Here is a 21,905-nt window from a genome sequence, read left to right as displayed (position 1 = left end):
TCCATTTACTTGAGGATTTCTAGATACCACACCCTCAAATTGCACTCTTATTCTGTTACAGTAAAGCAACGCTTCACATAGTTGCTAACTCGGTTTTCCATGAGAGGACCAAAATCGACTGCTATGTTGTGCGAGAAAAGATCAAACTTAGCTTAGTTTGAATGCTTCATGTTTCCTCCTCTAACCAATTGGCTGATTTGTTCACCAAGGCACTTAGTTAAGAAGTTTTTCAATCACTCTTATCCAAGATGAACATTCTTAACATACAATTGTTCATCTTGAGGGGTATTGAAATACACGTGACGAGTTAAACACGTGATAAACGAGTTGGATTATTGTTAAAACTAATTAACAGAATGTTGTTAACTTAGCTCCGTTTTTTTGGACGTAAAATGGGTTTTGTCGGAAAATATTTTCAAGGAAGTCATTTTCCCTGAAAATGTTTTCTCCTGAAAACATTTTACGGCATTTAGTGTGCGCACGGAAAATCAATTTATTAAATATTTTTTTATATATATATTTTTCATTAAATCATATTAAACTTTAAATTACGAATTTTTCTTTAATTTTTTTTAAAATTATTTAAAAATTAAATAATTTTTAAATATAGGGGTACAACTTACAAGGGACATCTCACTTATACTCCATTGGTTTAACCTCAAACCCTAATGTTATAGGTGGCATTTTAATCTTTTTAAAGTTTAATACAGCTTTGAAAGTTTTTGGGTATCACTTAACAGGTGAAGTTCCTCTTCTATTTTTGTTTTTGTTTTTTTTTTTTTTAAAAAAAAAAAAAAGGAAAAAAAGGGTACTTTGTGCATATTAAAAAAAAAAAAAATGAAATTAATAGGAGAAAATTCTTGAGATGCCATTGCAAAATTTTAAACTTCATCCACGCAGGGGACGTGAGAGGGAGGGGGAAGGGAAGTCACATCTACAAGTCTTTCACTCCGTCGCTCGTCGTAATCAATTCGTTTGTCTCAGACTCTGCCTTGCCGCAACGTTCACTCGCGAGGTAGCGATCACTCTTATCGCTCTTCTTTTAGCTATAGAATCAGTTTGGCTGTTGGGAAACCGATGGAAAATAAACAAAACGTGAAAACCTTTTGTGCTTGAAGGTTCCGTGGTTGCGATATTCGTGCTCACATTTAGGGATTGTACGGCAAACGAAGTCCTTTAATCTATTGGCAGAAACAGTGAAATGGGTTTCCCTAAATAGAATTATAGTTAATCAATTTCTCAGAAACTAGTAAACACAGCTAAAACACGCCACCCCCATTGTACATAAATACCTAAATGAAAAGTTCATAGTACATGATTTCATTTTGGGGTTTTTGTTATTATTATTTTTTTATTCCATAACTTATCATGTTAAGCTTAATATATGTTTTTTGTAGCAATACAAATGGGTTATGTGCTAATCTTCAATTAATTAATCCATTTCTCTATGTCCTAAAATGTGATTGATTTTAAGTGGTATTTCTTTCACTAATGATTATATTTTATCTGTATATTATGTTTGTTTGCAACCTCTGCTTGCCAAAACTTTGTTTGTGTACTAAATGCCGAGAAATCTGAAGTCTGATTAACTTCTTACTTGATATATTTCCGTAGATTGATAAGTTGAAAATATGATGCCATGTTAGCAGAAATGAACTTTTATGCCAGCCATTTAATGTAACTTTTACTGTCAGTTTATTAGAGAACCTTTGTCTTATTTCTATGCACTTTCACCTGTTGTGTAGTGGACCAAACTGCGATATCTGCGCATTTCTTTGTACTCTCTGATTTTTTCCGGAGTTAAAATCTTCCCTCTGTGAATTCTAGACTTTCTTTTTCTTCACAGGAGTGAAGTTATATCATCAATTGATGGAAGGGTTTAAAATTGGAGTTATGTTAGGATTGTTAGCTATTATGATTCCATCTTCATATGGAGTATCTGTGTCATGTATGATGGCGTATGATGAAGGTGGGGTTTTCGCCGTGTTAGAGTCTCCTGAATGTTCTGAGTGGGTTCTTTCTGCTGGATCTCCTCAAAATCAGACTGTGAACTGCCAGTCTGCTACACTTCAGGGACATAGGGAATACCAAGAGGATCGTATTGTATGCCATCTTCATATGAAGATACTGCTTCTTGGTATTGTCTCTCTTTTGAAAGTTACCATTGCTAGGAGTGATTTTATTTGTAGTTTGGATTTTACTTATAAATTTCTGATGTAACGCATGAGGTTGCATTCTGGGTTTGCAAAAGTTGTGGAAACAGAACAAAACTGAAAGAAGAAGATAGAAAGAGAGAATAAAAATATATACGTACAACGAATACAATAATAGGGCGCCCTAAAATCATTTACTGTCTCATTTGTTGAACAAAAGTAAGATGTCATTTCTTGAAGAAAGACTCTTGTAGGTGCACCATTTTTCAGACAATATATATATATATATATATATATATATATTGTATTTGTATTGTTGCAAGAGTTGAAGCTTGACTTGGATGCAGGCAAAAATGGGCTTGAGGAGGTTACAGTTGGTGTTGTGGCAGTATTTGATGGTCATGGAGGTAATGAAGCGAGTGAGATGGCTTCTAAACTTCTGTTAGATTACTTGTACATTCATGCTCTATTCAACTCGTACAAGCTAATAACGCATTACAAGGGAGTTTTACCTGTAACTGATGAAATATCGCATTTGAAAATATTAAAAGAAGCACTGTTGATGGCAATCCATGACATTGATGTCAAATTTTCTCAGGCAAGTAGAACCTAATCACTTCTTAGTTCTTTGTGCTCTTTAAACTGTTTTTCTTTTTTTTTTTTCTTTTTTTTTTTTCATATATTCATTTATGTTCCATTTTGTACTTTCAGGAAGCTTTTCAAAAGAGGCTTCCATCAGGATCCACAGCCACTGTAGCTCTTCTTGTTGATGGGCAGATTTTAATTGCCAATGTCGGGGACTCAAAGGCCCTTTTATGCACAGAGAAGATTGAATCTGGTCAACAAACTTGTTATCTGATATTTTCTTTTACTTTTTTTTTTTAAAAATTTTTATTTTAATTTTAGGCTAATGATATTGATTCTTTAATCACCTGCATCCAAAAGGTAACTGACCCTAATTTTAGGTTTAGATGAGTTGAGTGTAATTGTATCCATTAGATATGTGCTAAAATAGCGATAAACACTTGTCTCTTAGTGCTTCTACGTGAAGTATGACTTTGCTAAGCAGTTGTTCGTATATTAAACAATATGAAATCCACTACTAAATTTACTTTATTGCTAGCATGATAGCTTGTTGTTTGCTTGTTTCGTTGACCATGGCAGGTAATTTGACAACCAGTCTTTCAGCTACTGAACTAACAGAAGATCATCATCCAGATAGAGATGATGAAAGAGCTCGAATCGAAGCAGCTGGTGGTTATGTTTCTGTGTGGGGTGTGCCTCGAGTCAATGGCGTGCTCGCTATGTCCCGATCCATTGGTGATGTGTATCTAAAGAGGTGAGATTTCCAATCTAAAATGATAGCTTTTTTTTTTCCTGAGCAATATTAGATTATAGCTGAATTTTCTCCTGTCTTTTTAGTTTTTTTTGTTACTTGATTCCGTTTTGTATTACAGTCAGAATAGGTATGAGTAATACACACACAAGGTGAAAAAGAAGTCCCAATCTATTTTCATGTTACACTTTCGCCAATTATCATATTCGCATTTATTTAAGATGCAGCTTCTTCTTTCATTCTTTTGTGGTCAGATTTGGTGTTATACCTGTGCCTGAAGTGACCAGTTGGCAACCTCTAAATGCTGATAGTAGATTTTTGGTGGTATCAACTGACGGTACTTTCGAGAGCTTGACAGCACAAGATGTGTGTGATCTTATTCATGATTCAGGTTCTTGCTCGGCCTCATCCTCATTGGCAGAATGCATAGTGAATACAGCATTTGAGAAAGGTAGCATGGATAATTTGTCAGTTATTGTAGTTCCACTGTGATGGTTTTTTGGGTTAACTTGTAAGAAAGAAAGATGTGATAATTAGATAGTTGGCTATACCAAAATTGTAGTCATATTCTTGTAAGGTCATTATTTTTTTGCTTCTTTTGTAGCATAGGCTCCACGTTTATTTTTTCCTTGGTATTTTATATCATGGTAAAATCAAGCTCCCTCTTTCAATGTGAGAATGGAATGAGGTGTGTGCTTATGTAATGCGTAAAAGAATTAAAGGGGCAATCCTTTGAATAGAAAAGGGACTCATTTTATATAGTTTTTTTTTTTTTTTTTTTTTTTTTTTTTTTTAAATGTCATAGGATTGGGTTCATTTGGGTTTGCGATTTTAAAATAATGATTTAAAAATGTGTAATTTAAAAACATAATTTTTAAAAACACAGATAAGCGTTTAGGAAACTTGTAGTTTGGCCTTTAAAAATTATAGTTTAGCTTTTAAAATTGTGCGTTTTAAAAAAAAGTACTACAATGCCTAGAATTTGAAAACGCAGGCTCTTTACCTTTTCAAATCGCAATTTTTTTAAAATACAATCTCAAACAATTCATTTTTTGTAATTTGGTTTTAAATTGCACTTTTGGCCTATGAAATTACATTGCCAAACGCAACTTAACTGCAATGGAGAAACACATTAACATGTCTATCCACATGATTGACTCACCCCATTCTTCAAGCAAGGCCGGACATCACTTACAGTGATACTACACACTCTTATTCTGGTGACTTTTAAAATCATCATTAATCAAAATTTCATAATAATTATTCTAAATTTAATAATAATTTTAAAAGTAACGTAAAAAAAGTGTTGAAGTGAAGGTGTGAGAGTGTATAGCATTTCTCGATCTACTCTTAACGTGGATTCAAAGGGTTTCAATTATATTAGGCTCTAACAATCCCATTTCGTACTCTCAAATCAGCAATTCCATTTAGGAATTCCCATGTTTTAAACCGCATTAAAAGGATTTTTAATCTAATGTGATTACTCTATCCTCTCTTTGCCCTTTGGTTGTACCATTCTCCTTTACTACTACTCCTATATTTATATCGTATTGTATGAAATGTTAAATCACCACTTGTCCTAAAAGCTTAAGCTAATAGAAAGATGTAAATTTAATCATTTAATCATTACTTTAACATTCCTCTTCACGTGTGGTCTCAAACTCCCTTTTAATAGATGAGGCTTATCTCGTAAAATATTTAATTGAAATGGAGCGTCAATGACAAAGTGAAAATTCGATCCCAGGACCTAAACCCTAAAAAAAGAACCTTTCCTCTCCTCAGCCATTTCGGGTTAAGAAGATGTGAAAGTGCCTCTCTCTATAAGAATAAGAACGGTACGTTCCGAGGCATTAAGTGGGAGAGAAAGGGTTTCATAATTGGGGTTTTGAATAAGACGACCTTTCCATTTTTTTTTTTTTCTTTTTCATATTGAAAAGTAATAAAAATGAGAGGTGTTAAGCTTTTTATTTTTATCATCCTGGCATTGAGCTATTTTTCTGCAAGACCTCCCCTACAATATTGTCACCGTAGTAGAGTTTAACCACCAAGTTCGGGATGGATTGGTGTTGTTCCTCTACGCCTAGGACACCAGAATATCGAACCATGAACGAAGAAAGGCATGAGAGAAAAGCATATTGGCTAATGATTGTGAGGCCCAATTATTGACGGGAGGGGATACCAAATGCCTCTGCACTCCATCCCTTGGATAGATAGAGAGGGAGGGCACCGCAAAGGCCCTTGAAAAACTGATACCATGTTGAACGATAAGAAAGAAGAATTCTCTTATTTCTCAGTATCCAAATGATACAGCTAAGGTTGTTTATATAGAGAAACAACACACTAATATGGAATACAATAAATGAGAACATATATGGAAAGGAGGTCAAATCATATCAGCTACATATCTTCAACATGAGATTCTGCTTGTTTATACTGAAAATTAGAGTTCAAAAGTGTATCGAGTCTCTAGCATTGGAATGAAAAAAGTAAATGCAAACTAGCCATGACCCATAACAAGTCAGACTATTGAAAGAGCAGAATGCAAGAACTTGTATGTACACCAACATATCGAAAAGTTATACATATGTACAGTGAGCGTGACCCCTAGGGTAGATCAATTGACTGTGAAACATTTCTTATAAAATGAAGATCACTAATTTGAATCTCTCATTCTTTGCCCTTGAAGTCAAAAAACTTGTCAAAAAAGGGGGTCAAATTTCATATATACACGACATGGATGGAGCCATTTCTGGACAAGGTAACATACATGGTTAAAAAAAAATTTACATACAGGATATATTATCATCAAACTATAAAACCTATACATGCATAAAATGTATTCGCCGGTACAATCATGTACATCTTCGATCAAGCGCTTCTGTTTGAGGCTGGATTTGCAGTATTTTTCCGAAGACACCAAGCAAATGAGTGTTTTGATCAGTTAATTTTCCAAAAGGTTTCAGCAAGGCTTCCCAATTCCTTTCCCATGCAATGAGAAGAGGAAGCTGACCGTTGGAATAAAAAAATTTAAGAAACTAGTGTTATTGGTAGTAGCAGATCTCTTGTATGTTGGCCCCTCCTATATGTTGGGCCAAGGTTTGAATCCTCCGACTGTTTTAGTGTTTTGGTAAGAGACAATTCAAGTGCTCAGGTTTTTATCGGTAAAATTAACACAACGTAATCCTCATACAATTAGCTGTCTGTACATGATTTCTTCTCCTGATCAAAAAAATTTAAAAAAATAAAATAAAAATTCTTTTGTGTTTAATCAGCATAATAGGGAAGAATGGTACCTTGTTGGGAAAACAAAGAACCAGAAAACTAGTAACTCCCCAAAAATTCATGCTTTAGGAGGAGGTTGGAAATAAGGATGCCTTAATGCTTCATCAACACTCAATCGATCCTCCTGAATTCACATGCATTTGAAACCCGCATCACATTTAGCTATGTTTCAAAGTTACAAGAAGGATATAGCATGTTTAATAACCATAAATAATCAGATACAATGTTTAAACAAGAATATTAGGCAACTCCTGTGTAAAATCATAACAAAATTGGTATTGCTGAGCTTTTTTCTGTAATATGATACATATGCAATTGTTGATGTCAGAACAAATGGCATGCATGAATCCAAGGGGTCACCTGCACTTGAGTGCAAGACTTATTTCTTTTTAATTGATCATAAATTTTGAAGAAATACTCTTAAGCAGAACTTGAGTTCTACATTAACATTCTTATAAACTAAATTTTGATGACCAAGATACCAAATAATTTAGTACGCATTACACTTTTCTGCATGAACTAATGTTTTCAAGAAAAATACTTTTCTGGCAAAATCCAACAGTTAAATACCCATTCCAAATTTCATTCCAATTAAATGATCCATGCTACCAATATTTCTCACAGAAATAAAGATGTACTAAAAAATTTAAAAGACCAAAAAATGATGTCTTATTCTATCAATTTTATGATATTGTTGACAATCAAGGAAAAATAATCTGCCTCACAACATTCAATACTTTACAATTGCAATAAAAACTTACTGGGTCCCAGAGTAACAGATGGCGCACTAACCGCAAAGCCCAAATATTTGGAAACCTGCAAACATTGTTAAGAAAAAAATTACGATGAGCAAAACATTTGCAATAAGAACCATACAAAATAATACAAGAACATCTATACAAATATCAACAAAATGCATAACAGCATAGACAAACCCTAATTTAAGAGGATCTCTACTCTTAATTTGATGGGAAAAAAATTCTTCAGAGCATTTCCAGGAGGCTGGTGAAACTCCAACCTGAATCCAAAGAGATGAAATTTTATTAGCAGATGCAGGATACACACATAGATTATATGCTTCGAGTTAGGAAAACTTTTTAAGCACCATCTTTAGTAAAGTACAGCATTCCTTGAAGCTATGGCAAATTCAAAAGTTCAATATCTGGAAACCAACCCCCCAACCAGCAGAGGTCCATGCCAAAACTCTCACCTTAAAGGATACTACATTGGTATCTGTTCGCACTATAATATTTCAGGCATAACACTTGAATCAGAAAATATCCTAAAGATATATATTTCACGCACTTTTTTATGCCCACAACTCTGGATGTGAGTAGTCACTCTTATACATAAAATGGCACATATGCCAATTCTAGTTCTACAAAGGAACCATAAGCAAGCAGAATTTGCTCAAAAGAGGTAAACCAAAATCAGAAATCTCACACCCCCTCAAATGATCAAAGAATCAGCAAAGTAGAGAGGAATTGACTAATAGATATCAATGACACTTCTAATCAACAAAGAGTCCAAGCAAAACCAGTATAGAACAAACAGCCTCAAATATCGGACAACTTAAGACACAAATTACAGCAGCCAATGTATAAATGATATGTAACCTCATAGAACACCAGTTATTTCCTGTAAAATGCCATTACTCCTGAGAAAAAAAGAACGAGAAAAATCCTATAAAAGAATATGAATATATCACTATATTCCCTCAATTTACATATCACGGAAGCTATTGGGGAAGGGTTATATGATATTTTCCTTAACATTTTTCCAATATTGACTATAAACCAACTTGGAATGCTACCAAATGTTTGACATGCAATTTTATGCAGAATTATTACAGACAGATGCTGTAAGAATAATTTAACTTCTTTATCCTATTATATGTAGTATATTTATTTACCCTTCCAATTGTTTTAAACAGGACTTATCCATACTTAAATTTCTAAATTGCATCATATAAGCAGATGCGAGTTCACATCAAGCTGTGCCAGGGACTATAGATACCATGACCAAGCTTGAGACCCAAAACTATGCTTACTACCACCAACTAAAAATTAAAAAATTGAATTAAGAACTAAGCATGTTACTCAACCATGATGTTCCTAAAATAAAATCCAGGTCTGCAAAGTCTGTCACCTAACTTCAGTGTAAGATAAGAGCAAAAAATGAAGGAAACAGAATGAAACAGTTTATTTTCACACTAACAAACACAGGAGAACACTTAGCAATAAAAGATATATTTTGTGACACTTAACACAAACCCATGGGTTAGCTTAGTAATAGAAGATGGTATACTTACTCCGTCATCTGAGTGATGGTGTTTTGAGGAACTCCCGGAAATTAAGATACACAATTCCATCCATGATCTAAGTCTGTCATCATAAAACATAGCTTCATTATCACTCTCAGGAACTACCCAAAAGAACATATCCAAATCATTCATTCTCTCGTCAGACAGTATAATTTTTCTCTGAATTAGAAAATATTAAAGGCCTAAATTTCACTCTATAGAATATGATATTACTCTATACCTAGAGATTCATTCATATTTTGAGGCCCAGAAAAAGAAAGAAAAGAAAAACAATCCATATCGCCAAAGCATAAGGAAATTATTTTACAATTACTTTTCAATTTCCGTAATCAAATTTGCCTCATCTCTCCTTAAAGAAGACATGATTTGAAATACTAGTGTTAACAAAAATAAAAGCATATTAAATGTTTAAAAAAAAATGTTATGTTAAGTGTAGTGGAGGGACTACAGATCCCCATTCTGAGTGCATTTGACATTGCAATTTTGCAGACCAAAAGTGCAATTTAAACCAAATTGCAGAAAACGTATCATATAAGAGTACATTTAAAAAAATTGCAATTTGAAAACGTTTTTTTTTTTTATAAGAAAAGAAATAAAGTAAATTGCAATTTGAAAACGTAGAAAATTTGTATTTTCAACTCAGAAGCAAAGAGGTGCATTTTTAAAAACGCAATATTTTTAAAGCTAAATTGCAATTTTAAAAATATAATTTTATTAAATGAGTTATGCAGGTTAATTTTGGGTAACGCAGGTTGACCCACATTTGACCCGTTTATTAATTGTCTCTAATTTAATTGATCTGTTTTGACTCAATCCCTTTTACACTAAACCCTAAGGCCTCGTTTGGTTTGTGGAATGGGTATTTAGCTAAGAAAAAAAATAGTCATTACTGGGAATGGAGGATGTTGGAATGGAATAATTATTCATATTCTTTAGCTTGGTAGCAACACATATTTCATAATTGGAATTAAACTAAAATTACTAAAAAATCCATATGATTTTTGGTTTTTTCAAAACTCAAATTTAAAAATAAATAAATAAATGTTGAATGTGTGCGTGGACGACCACCCGCAGGCTGTGCCACCCTTGGAGGGCCTCGTGGTGGACCCATGAGGCACTCCGGGGGTGGTGGGGTCACCCCCGGTCCATCGGGGGTGGCGCGGCTACCCCCAGGGTTTTCTGTGGGTGGCTGGCCACCCATTAGGGTAATGGGACAAAAATTTACTACAAATTGGTTTCAGCAAATTCATACAAACTCATCTAATAAAGTGACACGTGTCCCTTAACATGTGAGAAGCACATGTTTTTTTAATAACATGTGCTTCTCACATGTTCTTTTTTAATAGTTATGGGACACGTGTCATTGTATTAGATAAGTTTGTATGAATTTGCTACAAACCAGTTTGTAACAAATTTTTGTCTAGGGTAATGGGTGGGTGGCCACCCACACACTTACCATATTATGATTTTTTTTTAGTTTGAAAAAAAAAAAATGATTTTTTTGGAAAACTTTGTCTATTCCCTCAGGAATAGCTATTCCTCTCATTTTTAAGAGGAATAGTTATTCTTCTTCATAAGGGAATTAGTTATTCTTAGGAATTAACCCTTACCAAATGAAAGTATAGCTATTCCATAGGAATAGCCATTCCATTTTTAAGGTCTAGAACACAAACCAAACGAGACCTAAGTTTGTAATTTCGTATCAAGTTTACGGGTCATATCAAACAATGCTAGCCCTAATGAATTTTGAGGGCCCAAAAATATAAATCCAGAGCCTCTCTGGTGTAAACACACTAATCTTAACAATCTAAATTATTAGAAAAGGTGTTGTTTGGGGGACAGGCTCCAGCAAACTGATTCTCGATCCATTATCTAAAGGGCTAGGAATACCAAGGACAAATTCAGGATAAATTTAGATTATTGATGGGTCCTGTATGATTCAGAAACCCAACCTGAAATATTTGGACCTCTTAAAGCTGGGATTGGGTGAACATGTGGTGTCATGAACTGGTGAAGTAGGAGAGGATGATCATACACAACGTGAAGTAGTGGCAGGGATGATAGCTGGTATGTGCGGAATGGGAGAAGTGGACAAATTGTCTGGTTCATGGGGGCGGAGCAGTGCTCTGTTTGTGCGTGAGTGTGTGGTGTGTGGGAGGGTGGGGGGGGTCACTAGGCAGTGTAGGTAGGCAGCTTGGCAGCCATCATGGCACATGGGGGAGGTGTCTTCTGTAGAGTGGAAGTGAATTGGGGTTTGCATATTTCAGTTCTGGAGTAAGGCAGGCGTGAAAAACAGGGGTGCACTAGGCAGTGTGGGCAGGCAGCTTGGCAGCCATCATGGCACATGGGGGAGGTGTCTTCTGTAGAGTGGAAGTGAATTGGGGTTTGCATATTTCAGTTCTGGAGTAGGGTAATGTAGTGGGTAGAGTAGAAGTAATGTAGTTGAGGGGGGGTGTGCGCTAGGCAGTGTGGGTAGGCAGCTTGGCAGCCATCATGGCTCATGGGGGAGGTGTCTACTGTAGAGTGGAAGTGAATTGGGGTTTGCATATTTCAGTTCTGGAGTAAGGTAATGTAGTGGGTAGTGTAAAAATGTGTTGGGTACTGTTTAACGTATGGTCTGCTAGTGGGACACTGGTCTGTGTGGTTAAAAAGAGAGGGAACATGTGTAAGACGAGATCAGAAAAGACAAACTCTCTTGTACTGAGGTGTTCCAGCCGAAATTGGAACTTGTTAGTGTGAGTTTCATTTACAGTATTTTCATTTCTCCATTCCGGTCCATCAATTATCTTTTACGAAAAAGAAGAAAGTTTTCATATGCAAACCTTTTTTATTCAAGCCGTAGACTTCAAGCATGATATCTGCGCTCATAAAAAGTTAGTTACATATCTAAGGCTTCATCTCGTCTCCCTAACTAGAGAGTAAGACTGTGAGCTTATATGGAAAAAATTTATCTACAGATCAGTTGACTGCAAAAAGAGAGGGTGTGAAGGGGTGGAGCTACTTGATATGGTAGCACTTTGAAAGCAAAATGGAACCTTTGATCAGAATTCGAAAATGTGAAGTAGGTGGAATCTTTCAGGTGAAGGAGCTAAGAAGCTGCGAAATGAAGGCTGCTAAAAAGGATCATATAATACCACCATAAATATGGAAAGATATGTCAGACAAATTTAAGATCATGCCTACGCTAATCACAAAATAAAGTAATAATTATGCCTAAACATCTCTCAGCATTTTAACATAGTTAATTTTAGTATTACATGTGAGGCAGCTATAGAATAATTATGTTGATTACAGCTACATTGGTAGACTGCCTTGCACCTAGATCAGAGAGTCATCTCAATATCAGAAATCGCAATGTATCAAAATTTTCATCTCAGGCATGTCAATGGTTGTTTCTAACAGATGCAATACTATCACTGAGAGCCATTCAAAATTTATTCTCAAGAAGAATTTGAATATTTAACAATCTTAAAGTCTTCTCAAGAGCAAAACTTACTTATATGCAAGATCTTTTAAGCCTTCGTCCCAACCCTTAAGATGCTGGTCTAAAAGAGTACGTGTTAAAGCACTTATCTGAAAAACATTCGGTGATCCTAGGATCAATTCCAACATCACAACACCAACGCTCCACATATCATACCTGTCAAATAAAGCAAGTAATGATGATTCTCAGTCCAACAATAGAAATGATATTAAATCCAAGCTTGAAGATGCATATGCAGCATGAGAGTGTTAAAAGTCATATTTTCCCCAAAAAAAGGACCAAGAATGCTAACTTTTCATATTGATTATATTAAAGATTGACATACTTCAACGTTGTGCTTAATGGCCCATGATAGAAACTCGCATTAAGCAAAGCTTCAGGTGGAGCATACTCATAAGTTTGTTCAGCTCTGAAGAAACCCAAAAATGAAGATATGCCATCACAACAATAACTGAGATACTAAAACATAGAAACAGCATAAGTAAAAAGCTTCTAAAGAGAAGAGATACCTAGAAGGTCCCGTCGAACCATATAAATGCTTCATTGTGAATTCATCTACTGCACTACCAAAGTCGATAATGCGCCTAATGAATTGGAGAAAAAGGCATTAAATCCTTTCACAACATGGACAAGGACAAAAACCACATAGTTTCAGCAACATTATTATACGTCAAACAGGCACAAAGCAGAATCAAATTTCAAGCATATGCAATAAACTTGCTTTGATGATGCAAATGTTAAAGAGTCAACCTAACCACTTATTTCTTGTTGATGCAGAAAAAGACCAGTGCAAATCTCTAAAGGTGTAAGATGCAACCTTACTATTCTTAATTAATATTGTTTTGGGAAGGGGGAGGACCATTGCATGTACATAATGTCAAAGTAGGAGGCAAACAAAATGTAGGTAACTGAAGCATGCAGAAAACTTCAGAGCATCTAAAGATCACAAAATAAAACATAGTTATAAGACAGAAACAGATTAAAATGTTATGCTCGAGTATGTCATAAATTGCATAATAAGCATGATATCAAAACTATGCTTCCTCTAAATATGTACATATACAATATAAGATTGTTAAATGGTATTCATGTTATTATTGTATCGTTTTCTCATATATATATATATATAGTGAGAGGGATTCAGTCGGCTCTTACTCTTTATTTTGTACAAACTCTAATCTCGACATAGTATTAGAGCCAAGTTCTTAGGGTTTAACAGTTCTTTCTTTCTCTCTTTCCTTTTTTTTTTTGGCTAAGTCAGAGGTGGTTAGGGGAATGAGGATCAGATACAGCTCAAGTTGTTGACTGGACATACAAGTCACAAATCACGTACGTCAGTGGCAGTTATCCCCCTTAGTATCACCTCCAAGTCTCTTTTAGGACTTTTGTTAAGTATGAGGTAAGACATCAACAGTTTATACATAATTCATTCAATAAATAAGAGGATACCTGCTCACCAAAATAATGCATATCGATGCATGCATACAAACATACGTACATAAATACATGCATACATATGTATACATTTATGTTGATAAATATTAAAAAAATACACAAATATGATGAAGTCAATAAAATTTTCAAATTACAAACAAAAGTTTATCAAAAGCATGTATACTTTCAGTCTCTAATAACGGTCAATGAGTAGAAGCTAATGACATTTAGGAACAAGCTTCAACAAAAAAGCAAATTACAGATTAAATATAATAACAGTAAGATATACTCTACAATACATTTTGGTGGTGAAATTCTTATCTCCACTTGGACTTCCTCTTAGGCATCTCCCTGTCTCCTGATCTTCAAAGCATATAACCATGTTCTCTTTCAAATATAAAAGCATTTAATGTTAGCATATTCTGCCAAACAATAATCCCTTCAATTAGTAATGCAAAATCATGATAAAAGAAAATTCTAAAAGACAAGTTACCACAAAAGGTGATTTTCTTTTATATACATGTGTATGTGTGTAGTGTATTGCACCACTGAAAATACAGGCTTCTAACAGGCATAAAAGACAAATTGAGACTGGAAGTAACTCCACAAATTTAAGAATGCATTTTATCGAAAACAAAATTTTATGTCAGTTTCTCTGGCTAATTCTTTTCTTAACCAAAGAACAGGCTAATGCTGGACAATTATGATATAAAGAATTCTGATTGACCAACAGAAGAAAAAAATAGCCTAATGGAGCCTGGATCAACCAATTCCAGCCAACTGATTACTCTAACGATAACAGCGTAAAATATATTCATATATTATACTATGTACATAATGTGTGTCTGTATGATTTTACTTGATAATCGGCTCAAACATAAGGCACTGATGTCCTCACCAGGTTTGATATCCCTGTGGGTGATATTGCGGTCATGACAGGACTTGATCCCCAACAACTGATAACATGAAAAAGATAGTAATTCCAGGTATATAAATGAGTGCTCAGTTAAACATAATAATAATAAAAAAAAATTTAAAAAAAATGGACAGATTTGGTATTACATAATCCAAACACAAACATACGATGGTATAACGTAATCTGAAACCTGTATCGTAGACATACCAATTGCCATAGAATACTGCGCATTTCCTCTTGTCCTGCTTCCGTAGTCTTCAACCAGTGCCACCATTTTGAAGGACGCAATATTTGGAGATGTTTTACTTGTTCAACCCTTTCGCCTACGGCATAATCATCTACATCTTCGACAGTATACAAAAGCTTGGACAAGGACACACCCTCATGACGAAATACAAGCCATATTTCATTAGATCGAGATTCAAAAGACTCTACATATCTAGCAATATGGTTCAGACCTTCTTCATTCATCGCTCTTTTCTGTCTAAATTTGTTCAGAAATACATTTTCAAAACTCCAAGGGTTTTCATCCACTATTGATTTGGTTGTTTCTAATAGGTCAGATAAACCCACGCCTGATTCTTCCACAACAGAATTTGATATTCTAGCTGATAACAAACCTTCAAGGCGATTAGAGGCATTTTGAAAAATCTCACCAAAGTACTTCTCCCGTAGACCACTTAAATAAACAGCAGGCCCTCTCTCCACCTATTTATGATGAGCAAATAGTCATTCATGCTATAATCTTAATATATAAAACATTGAGGATAAAACTATTGTAAAAAGGAAAAAGACTCAAACTTGGATCTAAATGGAATTGTGGAGAACCAATTTTAGTTCACAAAAATTATTACCATTATACGTTTCAAAATGAACAAGCTCTCATCAGCAGGACCAGCCTGACAGTTTTCAGTAGATGAACTACAATTTGAGTTGAAACGACAAGAATTATATGAGATGTTATTGTTTTTCCCAACATGGTTTGAACTATTGCTTCCTTGATGACAATCCCAATGAAAAGCCAACCATACTTCACCATAAGATCCACGACCAAACCTCTTCTTTAGTGTGTACCTAACAGCCACGAAGGACACAGTGTCTTAGGAGTCTCTTCTCATAGAACACAAAGAGTGTCAACTTCATGCATAACAGAGAAAATAACATAAATGAAGAAATTGATTTTCTTCTCTCAATTTTATTTACATACAATGAAACATTCCAGGCCATAGATGGTCCATATTAACCTGGCCCTACTTGAATGGCAAATGCATCAGTAAGCAATAATAGCACACCATCACCAACGAGGAGCCCATGTTTTATCACATCATGCTACGTTCACATCCATGTAAGGATCATAGCCAACATATTCCTAAAATAATAGTGCAATAAAATGTTGATAGATGACATTTTGAAAAGTCTGTATCATGTTATTTCCTTGTGGCTGCATTTACTTAAAATGTCATGTTGAATTGCATTGTTATTTCTTCTGCATGAGAAAACAGCACCATTTTCACCTACATCTTTCTTTTCTTTTTGTCAGACATTGTTCAAATTAACAGCTTTTCTTGAGGGTTTACATTCGAAGTAACAGCTTTCTTGGAGTTTCTTAGCTCATGCCAAACAATATCCTAGAGTTGCTACATTGTTGGAAGACTCAAGGACGGGGACATTCCAACCAAGCCATCTGGAAAGTTATTCCCGCACGATTAATACCAAGCATTTTGAGAGAAAAAAAAAAATCTGCGCTTATTTGAGGACTGCAAGTCTAATGTGCTGTGTCTAAAATCCTCCTTGAGTTCTCTTAGTTGGGCTGTAGCTTACATTCCTAATTTTTCCACCTCGAATCATGTAGATTTTGTTCATTTTTTAGAATACAGACACCATTAGGGTAGTTGTATTCTCTTGTACGCTTTGCCTTTTTTCTAATAAATTATGGTTCATCAAAAAGAAATATAGGGGTGTGTGCAGATCAAGTATCATGCATGGAAATTGTTTGATAAAGTGCCACGAGACAAACTTTTCGAATAAAAATAAAAAAAATGCCTCGTGACACAAGACAACAGCAAAGAAAAATTCTCAATTTATAAAGACATATTTGCATGTCATCATCAAATTCCATTGATGAGAAGCATCTCAGATTGTGAGGGCATGATAATGAATGCTTCACACAAACATTTTTGTGATGATTAAATAATATGTTAGTTTCATTTTAGACATTAATTAAACATAATAGAGGTGCATTGAATGAGGATTTATACATGCAATTACTTGAAGATAATGTCTTCCTGATGTCAAAAATGCGACCTTTTAACATATAAGCTTCATAAGGCTTGTTAGAAGAGTTAGGGTTTGAGTCATTAGGGTTTTGGGGGTATTTTAGTCTCTATGGTATTTCCCTAATCCTATATAATAGGATGCTTGTATTAGGTTAACATAAGTTGAATAATATAATAGCCTCCGCCTTTTATGTTTAAACCGTTCATACAAACTATAACATGGTATCAGAGCTTGTTTCGATTCTTGGGTAGTTTAGTTTTCTTCTTGGTGGCAGCACTGCCCGTGTGGGCTAACCCACACAGGCAGTACCTTCAAAGAGCTCCAAAGTGTTCCGTAGAGCTGTTTTGTTCTTGTTTTATGGTGACCGGAACTCCTTCCGGTGAGAAAAAAATATATATATATATTTTGTTTGTTTTTTATGTTATGTGATGCTGGCCGGATGGTTCTGCGGTGGTTTTCTATCTTGTATGAAGTGGCCGGAGTGTTCTGTGGTGGCCGGAAAAGTTGCAGCGGCCATCGGGAAAAAAAAAATATTCCGACGATTTGATGCTTTTGGTGTTGAAACGTTACTGTGTGGCCCTCTATTGATTCTGTAGTTGCTGTTTTTGAAGTGGCCGGAGTGTTCTGTCTTCTCCGGCAAGTTCCGGCGATACTCCGGCAATGGTCCGGCGAGCCTCAAGTGACTGTTTCTGTTCTGTTTTTCAGTGTTTTTCTTCTGTTTTTAGGTATTGCCGGCCTGTTCTGTGTGTTTCTGACCAATTTTGAAGCCCCGACGAAGTTCCGGCGTATGTCCAGCGAAGCTCCGGCAAAGTTTTTTGTTTTTCCAGTATCTGTTTTCCGGCTAATCTTGTTGGTTAATCATGTGAAAATTTGTTGTTTGTGATTGATGTATCCGACCGGCCTTGGATTCTCCGGCGAGAACCGATCAAGTGATCGTTGCATCCGACCGGCCTTGGTGTTTTTCGGCGAGAACCAATCCCAAGATCGATGTATCCAACCAGCCTTGGATTCTCCGGCGAGAACCGATCAAGTGATCGTTGCATCCGACCTGCCTTGGTGTTTTTCGGCGAGAACCGATCAAATGGTTGTTCAAGTTACCAACAAGTTTTCGACCGGCATTGAAGTTTTATTTAATTAACTTGTGTGGTCCAAGCTGTTCCAGCTTGAGAGGGAGTGTTAGAATATGTTTTCTAGTTGTTTTTCGTTTGCTTGTATCTCCCAAGCTGGATTCATATGATGTATATGCTCCAGCTTGAGGGGGAGTGTTAGAAGAGTTAGGGTTTGAGTCATTAGGGTTTTGGGGGTATTTTAGTCTCTATGGTATTTCCCTAATCCTATATAATAGGATGCTTGTATTAGGTTAACATAAGTTGAATAATATAATAGCCTCCGCCTTTTGTATTTAAACCGTTCATACAAACTATAACAAGGCTAAAGGTCATTAAGCGGGAAAAATAAATGTACCTCGAGTCCGGCATTGCATATTCAAATGATCCATAATTTGAACCAGTATCATGGAGAGGAATTGATTCAAGCAGACCAATGAAACTTGCAAAGCCTTCAGGATTTATGCATTGATCTTTAGCTCCATCAATGGTCATACCAAGGTATAAGCACAAGTTCTGATCATTATACTGATATAGAGGTCCACCTAATATCAAAATTAGAACAATGCAAAAGTTGCTCATTGTTAATAGATAGATGCTTTTAACAAACATGAAAGACAAATGCCTATAATTATTCGCATACTTATTCTTGAAGCACCATACGTTAGTCTACTACACATTAACATTATGCATGACTGAATCTAAATCTAGCTGATATATTAATATTGCAGCAAAGGGAGAGCGATTATTCAAACAGGATACTAATACGTATTTATCTAAAAATAAATGTAGAGAAACTTAGTAGGCTTTTTAATCCAACTGAAAGCAATCACAGGACCAAAGGTTTCTTGCCTAGAGGAAATACATGGTGATCAAGCATATACCATGGATTAAAGACCCTCATGACACCTTCACTTACCACACTGTTGATCAAGGACCTCAGGTAGAGCCTGAGGAAGGTCATGCACATAGTCTCCCTGGTCATCCTTTCGAGCTTGCAATGGGTAATCCATGTGCTCATCAAGGTTTTCGGACAAATGAAAATAGCCAAAATTGTCATGTTTTTTCTCGACCTAGACCAAGAAATGAAATCAGTATCATTCATTAAACATTTCCCTGTACTGATGGTGCAAGCCACAAATTAAATTAACAGTGGTCTCATATGAACCCAAAATTCTTACTGGCTAAACAGCAACAACCATCCAGTCAAAATAGTCAAATGGCTCATTCAATCAAAATAATCAGTTATGCAAGCTATATATCATAAATATGTATCAGCAATTGTGAAAATTACAGAAAGATGGTAGTTAGTATTTCAAAATTGTTATGTTGCGTATGAGAGGGACCTTTTCCATTATGAGTGACGAAAAAAGAAATTATAAATACTATTAGAGGATAGAAAAATTGCAAAAGGACATCAGTTAATTGCCAAGATGCATAGTAGATGATCCCGAGATTAATGACCCTCAATACTAAGACCATGATCATTAGTTAAAACTAACTTATAGTTTGTTATATACAAGGAATCTGTCCCAGGTTAATTTGAAATGTTTAAACACATACCTAGCAACAATGAGAAAAAATGATAATTTATTTCCTTATGAGAAAGCAAACAGATCAAAAAAAGAAAAAAAAAAAAAAAAAAAAAATTCTATGCTTTCAGACGTACCAATAACCTCTCAAACTTGGCCATAACCGGATGACCATGGTCCAAATCCACTAGGTCAGAAGTGATGTCATCAGCTGATCAGGTTGACAAAAGAAATGATGAGTACAAAAGTAGATCAACAATCATCACAATTATCATATTTATTAAGATAAAAAATGTAATACAGACAACAAAGAAATCACTCAATATAACCCTTCGTAATCAGTTCATCATCTTAAGTTCTTGACATGGTATGCAAGATTTTAGACTACCACTAATCACCATGGACACAACACAAGTAAATATTTTGAACAGGCATGTGTTCATAATTGAACACCAAAAGACTATCACAAACACATCTAAAGGACAGGTGTACCCAAGTCAAACACATGCCAACGTGCCTAACATAGACAAGACTCAGACACAGGTAATCAGAAACTGGACAAGATAATTGAAATTAATGAAGTCATAATATCTGAAGAAGTGGAGAAAGCAACACAATGGTTTTATCCTTTTTACTTTTTTTTTTTACAAGTAATGTATATTCAATTAAAGCGCAGAGGGTCACAACCCTAATAAAAGAGAACTCATAAATTATAGAAAAATAACAATATAATCCCAAAAACTCAGAAAAATTAGTAATAGTCAAAATATTTCATGTCACTCTCCATGTATATGTAAAATCTAATACAATGACCGAAATAGCCCAACATATTCTTTTAACCTTAACAAAATCTTCTAACACTCCCCTTCAAGTGAGAGTATAATATCATATAAGCCTAGCTTGGAACAAATAAACCCTAACCACTTCGACACAAGAATTTTGTAAACAATCAACCTCAATATGCTTGGTCCTTTCATGGTAGAGCAACCTGGCTATAACAAAACAATGGGATAGGAATAGGAGTTGAGAATCCAATCTCATGGAGAAAATATTGTAACCACATCAACTCAATTGCAGCATGAACCATTGCCCTGTATTTTGCTTTGGCACTAGACCGTGCCACTACCGTTTGCTTCTTACTCTTCCAAGTGACTAGATTACTGCCTAAGATTGTACAATATCTGCCCACAATAAAACCTTCCACCTTGAGATGTTCATTCGATCTACAATATCCCAAGACCAAGAGCTATCTTCAAATACCAAATAATACACTTTTTTTTTTTGATAAGTAATAATGCATTAGAGAGCGCAGAGAGGCGCAACCCAAGTACACAGGAAGTATACAAGAGAGCGACTAAGTAGGGGAGAAGGAAGAAGAGAACATAAAGAGAAAATCGGGAAAATTAATCACTAGAGGAGCAAGCCAGCCTGCAGTCCAAGTGAAAAGAGTGTACAAAAAGAAATGAACAAGGTCCTCAAGGTTCCTCGACGAATCCTCAAAGCATCTCGCATTCCTTTCCTTCCAAAGACACCATAAGAGACAAAGGGAAACCATCTTCCACACCACGGCACTACGGGTTCTACCACCCGCCCACCAACTAGCAAACATCTCCTTGACGCTTCTAGGCATAACCCAACTCATGTTAAAACGAGAGAAGATGACGTCCCACAACTTGCGTGCAACCCCACAATGAAGAAAAAGATGATCCACGGACTCCCCATCCGATTCACACATACAACATCGATTAATCACAACGATACCTCTTTTTCGAACATTGTCCAAAGTGAGAGATTTCCCAAGGGCAGCCGACCATGCAAAAAACGCCACTCTCGAAGGAGCCTTGGTGGATCCACTACATCTGATCTTCCCCTTCCCCACGAATCGTAGTCGCATACAAGAGAGAGAAGAAAGAGGCTAAAGCCGTCTCCTCCCAGTCATGAATACTACGAGTAAAAGTAACATTCCAGTGGACCATCCCATTTACGCACTCGCGGATATCTGCGATGGAAGCATCCTTATTGCTAGCAATATTGAAAAGACCTAGAAAAACATCCTTAAGGG

General features: G+C 35.5%; 2 protein-coding genes across 3 annotated transcripts in view; one reads left to right on the top strand and one right to left on the bottom strand.

The window, feature by feature from the left end:
* Positions 1 to 858: 858 nt before the first annotated feature.
* Positions 859 to 4,250, top strand: LOC132171168 (probable protein phosphatase 2C 51). 2 transcript variants are annotated; one of them, XM_059582411.1, is made up of 6 exons: positions 859 to 1,015; positions 1,828 to 2,137; positions 2,501 to 2,751; positions 2,865 to 2,991; positions 3,318 to 3,492; positions 3,744 to 4,250. In XM_059582411.1, exons 1-6 carry the CDS (start codon positions 866 to 868, stop codon positions 3,979 to 3,981), a joined length of 1,251 nt encoding a protein of 416 aa, XP_059438394.1. In that variant the 5' UTR covers positions 859 to 865; the 3' UTR covers positions 3,982 to 4,250. The 2 variants fall into 2 exon arrangements, with proteins under 2 accessions (XP_059438394.1, XP_059438395.1); XM_059582412.1 differs by having other exon boundaries at positions 928 to 1,015; positions 1,847 to 2,137.
* Positions 4,251 to 6,184: 1,934 nt separating this feature from the next.
* LOC132170489 (uncharacterized) overlaps positions 6,185 to 21,905 on the bottom strand; it is a 29,984-nt gene continuing 14,263 nt past the window's right edge. Inside the window, exons 7-21 of the mRNA XM_059581487.1 lie at positions 19,981 to 20,054; positions 19,231 to 19,384; positions 18,670 to 18,856; positions 15,783 to 16,002; positions 15,136 to 15,636; positions 14,911 to 14,968; positions 14,312 to 14,399; positions 13,088 to 13,162; positions 12,904 to 12,987; positions 12,591 to 12,734; positions 9,083 to 9,155; positions 7,707 to 7,789; positions 7,533 to 7,587; positions 6,783 to 6,895; positions 6,185 to 6,708 (exon numbers count right to left, since the gene is read on the bottom strand). Coding sequence (XP_059437470.1) covers positions 6,830 to 6,895; positions 7,533 to 7,587; positions 7,707 to 7,789; positions 9,083 to 9,155; positions 12,591 to 12,734; positions 12,904 to 12,987; positions 13,088 to 13,162; positions 14,312 to 14,399; positions 14,911 to 14,968; positions 15,136 to 15,636; positions 15,783 to 16,002; positions 18,670 to 18,856; positions 19,231 to 19,384; positions 19,981 to 20,054 — 1,862 coding nt within the window. The 3' untranslated portion in view covers positions 6,185 to 6,708; positions 6,783 to 6,829. The remainder of the gene's footprint in view (positions 6,709 to 6,782; positions 6,896 to 7,532; positions 7,588 to 7,706; positions 7,790 to 9,082; positions 9,156 to 12,590; positions 12,735 to 12,903; positions 12,988 to 13,087; positions 13,163 to 14,311; positions 14,400 to 14,910; positions 14,969 to 15,135; positions 15,637 to 15,782; positions 16,003 to 18,669; positions 18,857 to 19,230; positions 19,385 to 19,980; positions 20,055 to 21,905) is intronic.

This window comes from Corylus avellana, chromosome ca2, assembly GCF_901000735.1.
Source record: "Corylus avellana chromosome ca2, CavTom2PMs-1.0".
NCBI classification, from domain to species: domain Eukaryota; kingdom Viridiplantae; phylum Streptophyta; class Magnoliopsida; order Fagales; family Betulaceae; genus Corylus; species Corylus avellana.
The sequence above is the reverse complement of the archived record's forward strand: the minus strand, read 5'-3'. Positions and strand labels throughout refer to the sequence as shown.

What these genes read in the sequence shown, in the direction of transcription:
- LOC132171168 (XM_059582411.1), top strand. Translation starts at nt 866, where the DNA reads ATGCCATTGCAAAATTTTAAACTTCATCCACGCAGGGGACGTGAGAGG. An exon ending in CCGCAACGTTCACTCGCGAG is followed by an intron (nt 1,016 to 1,827) that starts GTAGCGATCACT and finishes TGTGAATTCTAG; the next exon opens with ACTTTCTTTTTCTTCACAGG. An exon ending in CACAGAGAAGATTGAATCTG is followed by an intron (nt 2,992 to 3,317) that starts GTCAACAAACTT and finishes TGACCATGGCAG; the next exon opens with GTAATTTGACAACCAGTCTT.